This window comes from Syngnathus scovelli, chromosome 19 (assembly GCF_024217435.2).
Source record: "Syngnathus scovelli strain Florida chromosome 19, RoL_Ssco_1.2, whole genome shotgun sequence".
NCBI classification, from domain to species: Eukaryota; Metazoa; Chordata; class Actinopteri; order Syngnathiformes; family Syngnathidae; genus Syngnathus; species Syngnathus scovelli.
The window spans coordinates 7,755,543-7,770,302 of NC_090865.1; the positions used below are offsets into that span (position 1 = coordinate 7,755,543).

The 14,760-nt window shown below is 48.8% G+C and overlaps 1 protein-coding gene and 1 long non-coding RNA gene across 7 annotated transcripts; one reads left to right on the forward strand and one right to left on the reverse strand.

The window, feature by feature from the left end:
- The first annotated feature begins 83 nt into the window (after nucleotides 1–83).
- Nucleotides 84–14,355, forward strand: nfyc (nuclear transcription factor Y, gamma). 6 transcript variants are annotated; one of them, XM_049750862.1, is made up of 11 exons: nucleotides 84–215; nucleotides 8,159–8,268; nucleotides 8,338–8,409; nucleotides 9,783–9,896; nucleotides 11,024–11,119; nucleotides 12,209–12,388; nucleotides 12,851–12,919; nucleotides 13,047–13,205; nucleotides 13,364–13,468; nucleotides 13,563–13,613; nucleotides 13,796–14,355. In XM_049750862.1, the coding sequence occupies exons 2-11, from the start codon at nucleotides 8,170–8,172 to the stop codon at nucleotides 13,913–13,915; spliced, it is 1,065 nt and encodes a 354-aa protein (XP_049606819.1). In that variant the 5' UTR covers nucleotides 84–215; nucleotides 8,159–8,169; the 3' UTR covers nucleotides 13,916–14,355. The 6 variants fall into 6 exon arrangements, with proteins under 6 accessions (XP_049606819.1, XP_049606821.1, XP_068505174.1 ...); XM_049750864.1 differs by having other exon boundaries at nucleotides 8,341–8,409; XM_049750861.2 differs by lacking the exon at nucleotides 84–215 and adding an exon at nucleotides 3,195–3,614.
- Nucleotides 1,545–3,201, reverse strand: LOC125986925 (uncharacterized). Its single transcript, XR_007487807.1, has 2 exons — nucleotides 3,071–3,201; nucleotides 1,545–1,892 (listed from the first exon to the last, which is right to left on the reverse strand). It is a non-coding gene; the product is annotated as an uncharacterized lncRNA (long non-coding RNA).
- Nucleotides 14,356–14,760: the final 405 nt, after the last annotated feature.

Sequence of the window (14,760 nt, forward strand, 5' to 3'; positions counted from 1 at the left end):
AACAGTTAACCCAACGTTTATTAAAAAAAAAGGCTAAGTGCAAAACTATTGATTTTAAATGGCCATACCGTCGGGGTGGCTGTCGGAATTAATGACATCATCACATCGCGCGGGAAACTATTTCCGGTTTCGGCCACCGCCATCTTGTTTGACTTCAGCAAGCTAAACAAAATAAATAATAGTGCCGAGCCTGTCCTCTCTTCGCCATCAACAAAGTAAGTAGCCCAAACCGCAATTTTTTAGTGTGACGCGTGTGAACGGAGCGTGTGGCCCCGCGGCGGGTGCTAGAGCGGGGGGTTGTAAGACTTTGTCCAGGGTTCATGTGCTCGTTCTTGGCCAATGGACGATTGTTTTGGAGGCGACATGAACAGCGGCGCCATTTCCCTCCCCGCGCTATGTGAGCAGCTTATTGGGTGGCCCGCTCGGGAAACTGGCGCCAGCGGTCCTCCATTTTGGCTCGCGACGTCAGTGAGCGCTCGACTTAGCGCGCCGCTGGCGACAGAGCCTGAATGGCGCCGGTTGCTCTGCGAAGCAACATCGGCCCCCAAGAAATCTTGATTGGTGGAATGTAGTCCGAGGTTTGATTGGTCTGAATGACACATCCGAACGTTGTCTTTATTGGATAGGGCTCCTTCTTGCCCGGGCCAGAGTGAAGCTTTATCAACTTCCCACTTGGTGATATCGTGCTGGCAAGGGATAAATTCAAAATTTGCTTTTAGCATTCACGTTAGCTTGCCTCGAGCCACAACAGCGTAACGTGTCCAAAGCGCGTTGAAACCATTTAAGTAGCAAGATAGCTTGCGTGTCCTTGCCCTCATTGCGTTTTGTCCTGGGGTCGCCACCAAAATCTTGTTTGTTTGGTTGGTTGGTTGGTGTCGACGTCGTTTGATACACGTCTGCACTTTGACGCATGCTTGACAAGGTCATAAGGATGATCTTATTGTTATCTTCATGCCAAAGGTGCTTCTTATAAAACGACATCAAGATGTATCAAAATGAGAAAGAGCTTGTTTACAAACCGCAGCAAAACAATGATTAATACGGTTTTCAGTTCCGAAAGTATCGTAAAGTAATGGAGAAAGGAAAAAGTTCAACATTCAGACAGAAAATAGTAGACATTATCAAATAAACTAAAAATGCACCCAAAATGATTGAAAATAGATAGTATTAAATGAAAAATGCACAAATACATTGACATAGAAGTATAATTTGCTCCATTGCCAGCTTTTAGCTCAAATCATCTTTAATCATTGAAATAAATGCAAAAGTTGTTATTGCTATCAGTTTCACCCCCCCCCCCCCAAAAAAAAAAACCCTGACATTTTTGCATATTGTACTGTATGAAATATGTAATTCAGTGGACATTATGCTGCCCGTGCTGTTGTGTGCCTGAGCCAACAAAGGGCAGTCAAAAAAGAATATTAGTCTTTATTTTCACGAAGTATAAAGAATATATGCGAGGTCTATTGTTTTGTTAGCACGTTTATGGCATTTTGCATTACGTTAGCATTAAGTCGGCAAAATTCAGAGAGTCGTACACAATGTGCGTTTTATTACTTTATTGTTGGTGTCAGCATTTTTTAAGGACCAAAATATGCAATGAAAGTCAGCTTTGCCCCCATGGTGTGTATTTACCAAAAGGTGCAACCTGTATGCTGCATGTTTATCTCTAAACACGTCGCCGCTGCAGGTCATGGGAAGGTTTGCCGTCTGCCGTGACCTTGCCAGGTGTCTCTGCACGCCTTTTTTTGCGGGCGGCCATCTTGTGCTGCACACGGGAAGAAGCGGCGCGCTCGTCGGTCCCTAGGCTCGTCACCCAAATAGAAACAGGGAATGTCCCGGGAGTTTTATCTGCTGCGTCCTTCACCACTTTGCTTTTTTCCGTCCCATTTCTTTTAGAGTTTCAAAAATATCATCAAATAAGACAAGATATTAGGCAGAATATTTGGAAATAGTTAATGCGCGTATTTAGTGAGAATTACACACGTTTGGCAAAAAAGGCAAAATATGTATTAGACAAAATAAAAATATACTACAATAAAAATACTGGAAAATAATTTTATTGTGAAGAAAAATAGCAAGTTTTAGTATTAGCCATGTGATACGAATTGTGCGCAATGATTTTTGTTCTCTTTTCTGTAAGGCCTATGATGTAAGATTGCCAACATAGGATGCACACGAGTGGCGTTTGGCCTCGCTGCCTTGAAGGTCGTCGCCGCCTTTGAGGTGCGCTCGTCCGCCAACAACGAGCACCATTCTATGCCTGCAACTTGCTTTTAGGAGACCTTTGGATTGTTTTGCCCCTCTGTACTCAAGCATAATAATACGTTTTGTCCACAAATAGCGGGCTGGCTATTTGTAGCCGTTGATTTTATTAGCCTCCTTCAGTGTTCCGACGCTTTTCCACGTCAGCTCCATTGACGTCTGATGGAAATTTAATTGGATCTATTTTGCGGCTGTTGCAAGTCAGGGCAATTTTTTTTTTTTTTTTAATTATACTATGGTGACCACAATGATCACTGTTGTTTATAGCTGTGCTAGCAACCAAATATGTGAGGGTAAATATTATTTGTCTGTGCAATTAAATGGAAGCACCAAAATTATTGTCAAATGCCACAATAGCACACACTTTAATTTTGTACTACTTTAATCGATTTGGTCAGGCCATAATTGTTATTTTATAAATAAAAGGCGCCCATGTATCTGGACAACTGCCATGCTGTACCTGCGTCGACAAGTAACGATGAACGAGAAAGCAAGGACAAAGTGTTTGTGCGTGCGTGTGCGCGCGCTTTAAATTATGCGCATGCAACACGCGGAGGCCCGCACGGGCACCTGCGCCGGCGAATGAGCGCCCAGCGCGGCCTTACACGTCACTCCCTCAACGGCCAATGGCGCAGCGTAAGTGGCGGGGCCACGGAAAGACGTCTAGTTTGACATTGTAAACAAGAGCACAGCCACAGACAGAGCAGCGCGCGGAAAAGCCAAAGGGACGGGGTGAGGGGGTGTCACGCTGAAGAGGACAATGCAAAAGAGGCAAGGCGGCATGAGGTCGCACCCCTGAACGCACCTTGCCAGAGCTTCCTCACACGACTTTTCTCTTCTCCGAGCTTTTCTCTTCCTCTTTTTCTTTCCCCTGACCCCTAACGCTGCCGCTCAAGGTAACTTAGAGCAGGAAGTTGGCCGTCAGCGCAGGGGGGGGGGGGGGGGGGGGGGGGGGGGGGCTTGACAGACATGCTCGGCAAACCAATGAAAGCGCAGCATCACACGCTCTCATTGGCCGAGAGGCGGAGCCGGGGTGTTACGTAGCAGGCTAGATTGATTGCGGGGCCAGTGTTAAAGGCAAAGCGGTTCTAGTCAGGAGTCGGACTGTCACCGCTCTCTCCAGCCCTCCTTCTATTTCTTCTTTTTTTAAGCTGGGGGGTCGTTCTAGGTAAAGGGGGGGGGGGGCTTTGTGAACAAGCAAAGGCGAGATTTTTTTCTACCCCACGGCCCACGGTGGAGCAACGGTGGCGTTTTGGAAGGAAGTTCTTACTGCAAGGAGAATCAAGCAGCGTCCTGTCCCCCCCACCGCCATCAACACGGAACGGACCATCCACCATGAAGGGCACGGGGTGAGTGCGACCGCTGGAAACACACATTAAGAATGAAAAGTGGAGGGGGCTGCACCTGTATGTTTGAGGTGATCTTTTCAAGACTCACCTCTTGGAGTGATGAGGCTGTCCTGCCCTGTCCTGAGTTATGCCCTTGAGTTGTAGCAACAACCTGCTCTTCAGGCTCTCGCTTGTTGTGTTGTGAAGTTGCCCCCCCCCCCCTGCTATGATAAATATTATTTGGAAAAAATGCAAAACCTTTGAGCAACCAGTCCATGACGTAATCTGCCTTTCACTCCAAGTCAGCTGGGTCGGTCGGCTCCAGCTCACTGTGACCCTCAGCAGGAGAAATGCACACAGAAATACGGAAACAGCTCAGGAAAATCATAGAAGGATGACAAGAACATTGCAAAGTACTTCAAGATACAAATATATTGGAAAAATTTAAAGATTTTTGAGGATATATGAACAAATCCAAAAAGTGGCACATAAAATACAAAAATATTGAGAAACTAAACATTAGACATGGCACACAAATGCGAAAATATAAAATACAAAGTAGAAAATAGAAGAAACTAGAAATCTGGAAAATTATACATGCAAAAATAGCAGGTAAATCGTAAATAAATAATAAAAACTAAAAAAAATATGAAATCGAAACTGGTAGTAAATATTTGTAAAAAGATCAGGAAAAAATACGAGAAAAATAAGCACACAGTTTCAAAAAAATATTGGGAAACATGGGGATAGAGATATGAGAAATTCGACAAAACAGTAGGCGCCAATACACACATTTTAAGATGTTGACAAAATCTTAGTCGCCTGTGTTGTCTTCTGCATCTCTTCCCAATAAAAAAAAAAAAATCCTTGTGACATTTATTTTTACCCCATCCCTTCATCGACATTGTGGCTTCCCACAGTGGCACTGATAACGACAATTTGACGAAGTAACATTTGCTTATTTGAAGCCGCTTTCCCTGGAGCCTCCTGTCCCCGAACGTCCCTGTTGATACGCTAATGTGAGCGCCCCAGTCTTGAAGGGGACATGCAAAGGTTGGTGGTCCTTCGGGGTTGGAGGTGGACGTGCAGCTGGTCTCAGTGACCTCGTACACTGTTATTCTTCCAGATGGGCCGTGGGAGGGCGAGCGGAAGAGGTGGGGGGCAGAGGAGACTAATGGTCTGATCTGATCTCTTGTGATGTAATCTTTTTGGAGGGCGCAGCTTTCCCTTAGTTGCCCTCTCGCTCGCTCTCTCACTCACTGTTTTCCCTCCCTTGTTGAAAGTTTCCACTGTTTTTTTTTCTTTTCTTTTTTCTAACAACAGTGAGGAAGCCTAAAAATAACCCATCCTAAATTGAATCCCCAAATCTCAGGGTTTTGGATGTGGAGATTTGTGGTAACAACGCTAAGGTCAGTGCGGTGCCGCGTCCCGTTGCCCTTGGCAGGTAGCGTCGGCCCTCCTCCTTCCTCCCGCTTCCTCCTCCTCTTCCTTGGAGGCCCGGCAGTGAATGAAGGTCACAAGAATGCAAGGAAGTATGTGGAGGAAGTGTAAGCTCCAAATCAGAGAGGCCTGATTGTCTTAGCTGCGTGCTAACAAAAACAAGTTTGGGTTCACTCTCGTGCTGCAATGCAAAACCTGCCCCCCCCCCCCCACCCCCCACCCCCCACCCCCCACCCCCAAGTTCCTCCACCCTTCCTCGTCGCATTCTCCTCTCCCAAATGACCTTGACAGATCAGTGACGAGCACTTCCTAGAGTTTTCTTCAATCCAGGACCAAGGGCAAAGTTTGACAAACGGATGATCTGCTGTCCTAAAAAAACGAAAACCAGCACAGATTATCGTAGTTAATCTGTAATGCGCTCCTGGGAACTTGTTTTTTTTAGGAGTAGATGATTGATCCCCGCATGTTGGATCTGTGAGGAAACGGTGTTTTCAAGGTCGACATTTGCCTGAGAAGGTAGCTTTAGCACAAAGCTACGACGCATTTTGTTAGCCACCCTTCCACAGACCCTCGCTCATTTCACTCGTCACCATCAGGAAGGTCGGCTTGAGGTCGTGGTGCCCGGGGAAGGAAGCCCTCCGTCTCCCGTCGGGATTTCGTCGTAAAGTGTGGCTATTTTCGGCACAACTCACACTCGGCTTTAATCTCATCGGAAATGAAATGCCTAGATGATATCATTGCGTCGCGGCGCTTCTTACACTTTATGACAGATGAACTGGTCCTCTCCCCCAAAGAGCGAGCGCCTTATTGATACACCTGATTACACCTATCAAACCGTTTATGCGGGCGCATGGCTAACCGCTATCATCTTATTTGCCGCTGCTGTGGCAGGAAAAGGCCAGGCTGTGAGCAACATCAGCGCAGCTGCTGATTCAGCGCAGCGCCATTGACTTTTCTCCGACAAGGGTTGTCAGGTGAAAGCAGGAAAGGTTGAGCTACACGTCAGCGCGCAGAAACCCGACACCGCCGCTTCTGGCGACCCGAAAGGACGACGATGGCGCAGCCGCAGGGAAGAGGAGACGATAGGCGTCCTCCGCAGTCCGCCGTAACAAAGCCGACACTAGCAAAGAAGCTAATCAAGAAACATTCAGCGTCCACATAGGAACCAGCTTTCAGCTTTGTCTTGAATGTCCCACAAAGCTCTAATTTAAACACAATTGTGAAAAAGATGAGAGATTTGTGAACAAAGCTGGAAAAAAATGCTTCTCATAGTCTCTTTCTGTTTTGATGCTCTGTTTAAAAAAAAAAAGCTACTGAGAAATGTGACACCTGACTCACTTGTGCCGTGTGGTTGAAAGCGATCAGCGCCTTCCCACCTGTCTTGCACATCACCATTTCTATTTGCGGGATGTCACTGTGGGAAAGTTTCCATGCATCATCGGCAAAGGTAGATGAACAAAGACACAGTGTTGTAAACTGTGTCGCGTCACCTTAAGCTAAAATTTTAGGAACTGTTCTGACTAGAACACAATGAACATATTGTTGTCCAAAACCTCTCTGACGGCTCGGCCTTACATTTTTTGCCTCTCGTTTGTATTCGTTTCCTCCGGCGTATTTAGATCAAAGGCGTGTCAAAGAAGCGAAAGTGACAAAAAGTTAGCCTTTTGAGTCCCGCTGCATCGTTGCCATGGCGTTCAAGTCCAACTGGCCACGCTAATGGCTCAATTGTTGAGGTTAGCGCGAGGGAGAGCAAGTTGCCCTGCCTGGCGGGCGCGCTCTGGGACAAGGCCATCTTGTTCCGAGTCACCACGGGACCGCTTGCTGATTTAGCCGCCTCCCCTGGGACAAATAAAGGCTTCTCTTGCCTCGTTGCCGTCGGAAGCACGGGTGCCGGAAGACGTCGGCAAGGATCGGCGCGCTCACCCGCTGCGTTTCAATCGTGCTCCGAGTGGAGCAGGCGCGCTACTGCGGTGAGCTATTGTCAAGGTCAATCACTCGACTGTCATGGCGGCTACAAGCGACGCCATTGATTGCCACAGCGGCCTCTCTGTCGCATTCATTGAGGCTGCGGCTACGTTCGCCAGCACCCGTCACCGTCCGGAGGGGAAGTCTGCTCTCATCGCTCACCTTGGACTGACAATATTTTGGAGCTCTAGTCACCTTTGGTTTTTCTTCATTTGTCCTGTATTTTTTCAGTATCTTTTCCATGTCGGGAGGGAATGAAATAACACCATAGGCAGGCTTGGGCAGAGTTGCATCCTCCCTGGCATGTCTTCCTACACTTGTGAATGTTTTTGACCCGCATAGCTCTCCAGTCGCGGCACTGCGCCCGTGCTTGTGTCTGCCCGGTTCGCGTTAACGTCTGTGGCACTGCGGCGTGAACTTGGGCAAACACTTCTCAGGCAAACGCTCCTCGCATCTGTTAAGCGCGAGACGGCGATCTATACACTCAGTAGCTGTGCGTGCCCAGACACGCCGCCCAGTACCCCCCCACCAAATTCTTGGCATGCCGTAGTAACCTGCCGAATCCTTTTTCAGACACCCTTAGCTAGCAGTGCTCTTCCCGGTGTTAGCTGCTGTCTTTGTGAACTCGGTGGCACGGCCACTATCCAAAACACGCCAGTCTAGGTGAGGAGCTATGTGGTCGACAGTGACCATCCTGACAGGACCAGAATAGAAGCCCGTTCAGGCCGTGTTTGATGGAATACGACCCGGTTGTGTTGGACATACCTGCTCAAACGATGCCACGCTTGGTGTTCTGATAAGCCAGCAAGCGTTCATTCCGGAACGCCGTGCTTTTCGAATGTTTGTGCCAAGGCGGGATAGCGGAACGAAGGCTGCGCCGCGAAGGCCAATTGTTGACATGAGGTGCTCAATTACAAGGCGGTGATAAGCTTCAGCCCCTTTGACAGCGCCAGTCAAAGTTGCTCTTTGGGACACGGAATGGGGCAAAGTCGACCCGCCAAGATTGCCGGCTTGGCTTGGAGCGCCCGAGGCTGTGTGAAAGGGAATCTGTGCGGGGATGTCATGTTTGAACGCCGCACATTGATGGCTGTGATTTGACAGTTTCCCGAACCTCCGGCGACCAGTGTGATTTAACAAATTTGTGTCTTCTCTCCATGCAGCTTTGTAGATCATGTCCGCAGATTCATTTGGCGCTGGCGGCAGCGACGCCCAGCAGACGCTTCAGTCCTTCTGGCCTCGCGTCATGGAAGACATCCGGAACCTAACTGTGGTACGTTGGCACCGGCACGCAAGGCAAAGTAGTCGTTTGTCACTCGCTTAGCTTGTTGATTGATTCCAGAAGGACTTCCGCGTGCAGGAGTTGCCTTTGGCTCGAATCAAGAAAATCATGAAGCTGGATGAGGATGTGAAGGTAAAACAGCAGAAGTGATGCCAGAGTTGTTCTCGCCACGTGGCGGGCGATTTATTTTGCTGGGATTATCGGCTCGAAGCGCGAGCGGGCCGCAACCCGTGTCGTGTCGAGCGCTGTCCTCTGCTGTTAAGCGGCGGCTTAAATGTCGTAAAGAGATCAGGAGATCACTGGCCTCTATGTGAGGACAGCGAGACCCTTCTCAGAACGGCAAAACGGCACCACTCGGCGCTTGGTTATCGCCTTCAGCTGCTCACATTAGCTGCGAGGCTAAGCACTACATTATGCAAGGCTTCACACGAATGTTTTTGCGGGTGCTGCTGTTTTTGTTAGCCACAGAGTTAAAATGAGCAGCTAACTCTTGAATGGCACTGAGTGAACAATTCCCTCTATTTAGTCAACCTACCTGCTAATCATTTTGAAATCTTGAATACCTCACTGGTAATTCTTACTTGGCTATGCATCTGTAGTCATCATCATCATCATCATCATCATCGGTTTAAAGTCCGCTTTCCAGGCTGCCGCTCGGTTGGACTGGATTCTCAGTATGGCTTTCTTCCACCGGGGACGGTCCATGGCCATCTCGTGGTTGAGAGTCCTATACTGAGAATTTTTTTTGGAGCAAAACCTTTTACAGCCGGATGCCCTTCCTGACACCAACCCAAAGGGAAATTTATTTTCTGTAGGGGTTGACTCCCTTAGCCCATTCCTCTCCCGAGGAACCCACTGGGCAGTGGTACTATTTAACCCATAGTTGGGGGCTGGTTCGTGGGCACCGGGGCGTGTCCACACACCGGTGAGCCTGCGTGCCGCACGTCTAGGGGCCAAACCTCCTCTGAGTCCCTTGTAGTTTAGCCTGGGTCCGTGTTGTACCCAGTTGCCATGTGTCGCCGCGTGGAGCCACGACATAGGGCTTGCTGTTAGAGAGGCTATGTACTAGCAGGAAGAGACTTACGCACTCGGCTCTCCCGTTCGCATACTGCTAGCCAGCGGTGAGGGTTGTCAGTGAGAAGTGACATGCACTGGGCACTCCACCAACACACTAGACGCATCACAACAACCCGACTTGGTCTCTTATGAAGTCAGACACACTTTTTTTTGTGAGCAGCAGCGGTGCCGCGCTCGGGAATCATTTGGTGATCTAACCCCCCAATTCCAACCCTTAATGCTGAGTACCAAGCAGGGAGGCAATGGGTCCCATTTTTATAGTCTTTGGTATGAGCCGGCCGGGGTCTGTAGGCACTGCTGTTTTTGTTATTAACAGGGCTCAGAGGTTTTCTTTATGAGGCAACACTGTCCTTTTTTGCCGTTTTCAAACCAAACTTTTGATTGCCATGCAAAGTCCAGAATTGATTTCTTTTTCGCTAACTGCGCAGATGATCAGCGCTGAAGCGCCCGTGTTGTTCGCCAAGGCGGCGCAGATCTTCATCACGGAACTCACGCTGCGAGCATGGATCCACACGGAGGATAACAAGCGACGCACGCTACAGGTCAGTTGTCGTCCATACTGTGCTTCTTCCTCCTGTTCACGTTTCTTTTGCGCCAAGAAGCCCGCGTTACCTTCCTTGCGCTTCACTAAGGCCCTGTGACGCTGTATGCCTACAAGCGAAAGGGGCCCCTCAGCGGCCGTCTCCCACTAAGGAATGGGTCTGAAAGCCAGCCGGGTGCCACTGAGCCACTTTCGGCCCGCCCCCAAGCTGCCGTTTGGTACAAAGTTGAACAAGCTGGACTCTGGGAATGACCAGCGGGAATGGGGGTTGGGGGGGAGGGGGGGGGGGGGGGCAATGGCGGCAAAAGGCGATGGGAACAGTTGGGAAGCTTAGAGCTCGCCTCACCAGTACGTTAAGAAGGGAAAATTGTCAAGCAGAACATGAAAGCCCCTAAGTCCGCTTTATCCAGTCCCATTCTCATACGTTGTCTCTACAGCAGACAAAGTGACACTAAGAAATTACAAGAACACTTTTAAGCCAACTAAAACAAAAAAAAACTGCCATCTTGTTCCGTTCACGTACTCCCCCCCACACCCCCATAACATGACATGCTACCAGTTGTTAACAGCCACCATAAAACAGTTTGGGAAAGGCAAAGCCCGAACTGCGGTAGAGGGCGCTGTGGCTCAAACCCGCTGCTCCAAATTGATTTTGGACGGCAGATATTAAGGCACCTAAGATCTGATTTATTTTGCCTCCTGCAGCGCCTCAGAAGTAAGTTTTTCCTTTGCACACGTGCACGGGACAGCGTCCAGGATCACCACGGCAACGCTTATCAATGGAACAAGTGGAGATGGGTGACCCGGTGTGGCCAGATATTAATCAAGTGACTATAAATAGTGCTGGGAGGTTCACAATGGAGCAAGGGGGGGAACCGGGGGGTCTGACAGTCAATATCCTGTGGAAAATTCCACAGAGGCAGCAGTAGCGGGGCCTCTAGGCTGTGCATATGGAAGAGATGTATGGCAACCACACAAACATTGAAGAAAGTTCACTTGAATCATCCTAAATAGGGGAAGAAATGAGAAATAAGAAGTAACCTGTGATGAAAAGTCCCAAACTGTTCTAACAGTGCTTTTTAAACACATAGTCGTGGTGGAAAAACTCACATTTTGCCATGTTTACAGAGGAACGACATCGCCATGGCCATTACCAAGTTTGACCAGTTTGACTTCCTCATCGACATTGTTCCCCGAGATGACCTGAAGCCCCCGAAGCGACAGGTAGGATTTATTTTGTGTTTGTCTGGGACGATCATCTCGGTCGCCGCCGTTCGCCCGTTGGCAACCCGGAGGCGCTGTAAACATCCTTGACTGGAAGCTGCCGCTCTGAGCCGCAAGAGCTTTCAGTCGGATGTTTGCAGCGTCTTATTGCTCCTGACGACAGCTTTCGCGCTGACCAAAGCGCCCCAACCCAGCAGAAGACGGACGTGCGAGCTCTTTGTGTCTCCGGGCGTGTAAACATCCTACACTCTCAGCTGTGCCGTCATGAAAGCTGGGAGAGGGGTGTTTACGCTCCCGGCGGCAGCCACCACGTCGCTCGCTTAGCCAGCGCGCTCCAACAAGCTCATTTTATTGTGAAAGGTGGCAATTCACATGAAAGAAAGGGTGGGACAGTGTACATCAGGGGTGTCAAACTCATTTTTGTCACGGGCCACATTGTAGTCAAAGTTTCCCTTGAAGGGCCATTATGACTGTCAACTCAAATAAATAAACGCCTCATATTATATACAGTACAAGCTACAAAACAAACTGACAAATAATTGTTTTTTCAAATCAGACTAATGAAAACTTTTCAAATATTTTAAAAAGATGATTTTTAAAAGTTAAGACAATTTGCAATTTTAGTATGACTTAAATTTAATGCACAATTTGTCTTCGCGGGCCACAGAAAATGATACAGTGGGCCATATCTGGCTCCCCGTCCTTGAGTTTGACACCTGTTGGTGTACATTAAGTGGACTTTTTTCCTTAGGTCTGTTTTCCTCATCGCTGTAATTTCTATTGCGTTCCGAATAACTGGTGCGGGAGCCATTGAAGAAATATTTTGGCAAGCAAGCGTGTGGTCTTATGTGACCCCCCCCAGGAGTGCTGATAGAAATTGAAGTTGCTTACAATGCACTCACACCTTTTCTGCTATGTTCTTCCCCGCCAACACACACATACTCTCACTCGTAATAGATCTCGAGTACAAACTGCCCCCCCCAACCCCCATCAGTTATTCATCAGTGGCTCCCCTCTCCCATTACACCTGCTGACACACCGCAGGGAGACGTCATGTGCTGACAAGCTTACTTCTGTCGGCACGCGTAGGAGGAGATGCGTCAGACAGTGGCCCCAGCCGAGCCGGTGCAGTACTACTTCACGCTGGCGCAGCAGCCTGGCGCCGTGCAAGTGCAGGGGGCGCAACAGGGCCAGCAGGCTGCCGCCGCGCAAACGGCCACCACCATCCAACCCGGCCAGATCATCATTGCGCAGCCGCAGCAAGGACAGGTACCCACGAACAAAAGAGGACGGACAGGCAAACGCACCTGCCTTTGTTGACTTTGGTTAGCTTGCTGGCACCCAGGCGCTCGAGCCCAAGAGGAAGCATTTGATCTAAGCAAACACTGGACGTATGGTACATGTAGATGGCTTCTTCTGAATAATTGGATAGCCTAGCTTAGCACTCATCTCTCTTCCCAAGGAGGAAGAGAATGTAATGTGCGGCGTAAAGAAAATTTTCGGCCTTGTGTGCCCCTTCCTGTATGTGAAGCTCTCCCATCACTTCTGCCATTTTTCATACAAATGCTTGGATCATTTTTTTTTTTTTTTTTACTTGTGCTTCATGCGTTGCCGCTTTTCTCACGCTGCCTTTCTCTCCATGTTGTCATCCTCCCCGTACGTCCGTCCTTCCTTCCTTTCTATTCTGGTGCTTTGCTTTTTCTTTGTCCCCGTTCTCCTGCGACCCATCAGATGCTTCAAGGTGCCACCATGCAGCAGTTGCAGCAAGTGCAGGTGCAATCGCAAGGCACGCCCATCACGGTAAACACAGCATGCGCTTGTCTGTCTGATCCACCCCGCCCATGAAACCCCTCCCCCAGTTCAGCTTAGGAAATGATTTGTTTTCCCCCGTGCCCCCATTGACCGTTTTGCATCCATCTTTCCCCAGAGCGCGCCCGTGGCCATGCAGGTGGGCGACCAGCAGGTGCAGATAGTGCAGGCAGCGGCGGGGGGACAAGCGCAGACGGCCCAGGCACAGGCCCAGGGCCAGACCATGCAAGTCATGCAGCAGATCATCACCAACACAGGCGAGATCCAGCAGATTCCGGTGAGTCCAAGCCGTCGCTTGGACAAAGTGTTTTATTTTTTTCCAAATGTCTTACGTTATGATTGTACTCACGGAATGACTTCAACTCCTATTTGGACATACTCATCGTCACACTGTGCTTCTCGACACTGTCTCCCCCTTGTGTCCACCGAGTGCAGGTGCAGCTCAATACGGGCCAGCTGCAGTACATTCGCCTGGCCCAGCCAGTCTCCAACGCGCAGGTGGTCCAAGGACAGATTCAGACCCTCGCCAACACGCAGCAGGTACACACCTTTTTTTTTCTTTTTGTCTTTTCTGCACTGTCTGAAACGACTGGCTGCTCATCCGACGACGCACTTGCTCTTGCAAATCACGCAGGCTGATGTGCAACCAGGGCAGCAGCAGTTCAACCAGTTCACTGACGGACAGGTAATGACTCACCAACACATCCTGAGACTCGGGCTTCGAATTAGGGGCTTCTGTGTGGAGGGGTGGGGCGCAAACACAGCCAACGTTGATGATTTTAAAGTAGCTTAGCATTCACAATCTGTCTTGTCTTTTGGAAGTGTGTTTGTAAGGCCCGCCTCCCTGTGTGTGTTGTGGCTCGACAGCAGTTGTACCAGATCCAGCAGGTGACTGTGCCGGTGGGTCAGGACCTGAGCCAGTCCATGTTCATTCAGTCCACCAGCCAAACGGGAGAGACGCAGGTCACGCAGGTCACCAGCGACTGAGCTCTGACCGACAGACTGCCTCGCCCGTGTTCGTTTTTTTTTTTTCTACAGTGAAATCTTAACCCCCCCCCCCCATGTAGTCTTTTATGTTTTTATACTTTTTTTGATACGCTATGGACCACGCCCCGTCTGCCGTTTTGTCCCGCCCTCGGACGGAAGTAGCCATATACCTCACACACATGCGCTCAGACGAGGAGGAGGAGCTTCAGCAATTACACCTTTGTTTTGTTTAGTGTCCCTCTTCATAGCACCCCCCATCTATGTTTCCTCATTTTTGTACAGTAATTATCTGCGATTGTCCTCATTTGTATTTGTGTATGTGGTCCAAACCGCCAGCCTGCATGACATGCCGAAAGACAGGTACACTTTTATTTTTGGGATGTTTTGTAAGCAAATTTTGTTGGTGACAAAAAAAAATAAATGAAAGAAGAAGCCTTCAACTTGTAGTACGACTCGTGTTTTGTTGCTTTGACCAACTAACAAAGCGCGAATGCTTTCAGGCCGTGTGGTGCACTTTTGTGCTCGGTGAGGCATACAAAAGAGTCGTGACAAGCGCTTCTTCTGCACAAACAGGTACACAACCATTTCAGTTTGGTGCAATTTTATTGATTTAGTCAACAATGGCTGAAAATGATAAAAAGCACAAAAAAATGAATTCTCAAAGGCGGAGTGCTTTTAAACCACAAATTGGGACAACAGTCTTCTATGGTTTTAATGCTTCTTCAAATCAGAAAGAACAGAGATTTTTTTTCTCCTGATGAAATATTAGTGTATAATTTGTTTTGGTAGGTGTTCTTTGTCTATATTGTCGTAGAACAAAATGGTGACAGGTCAAGAACGTCTCG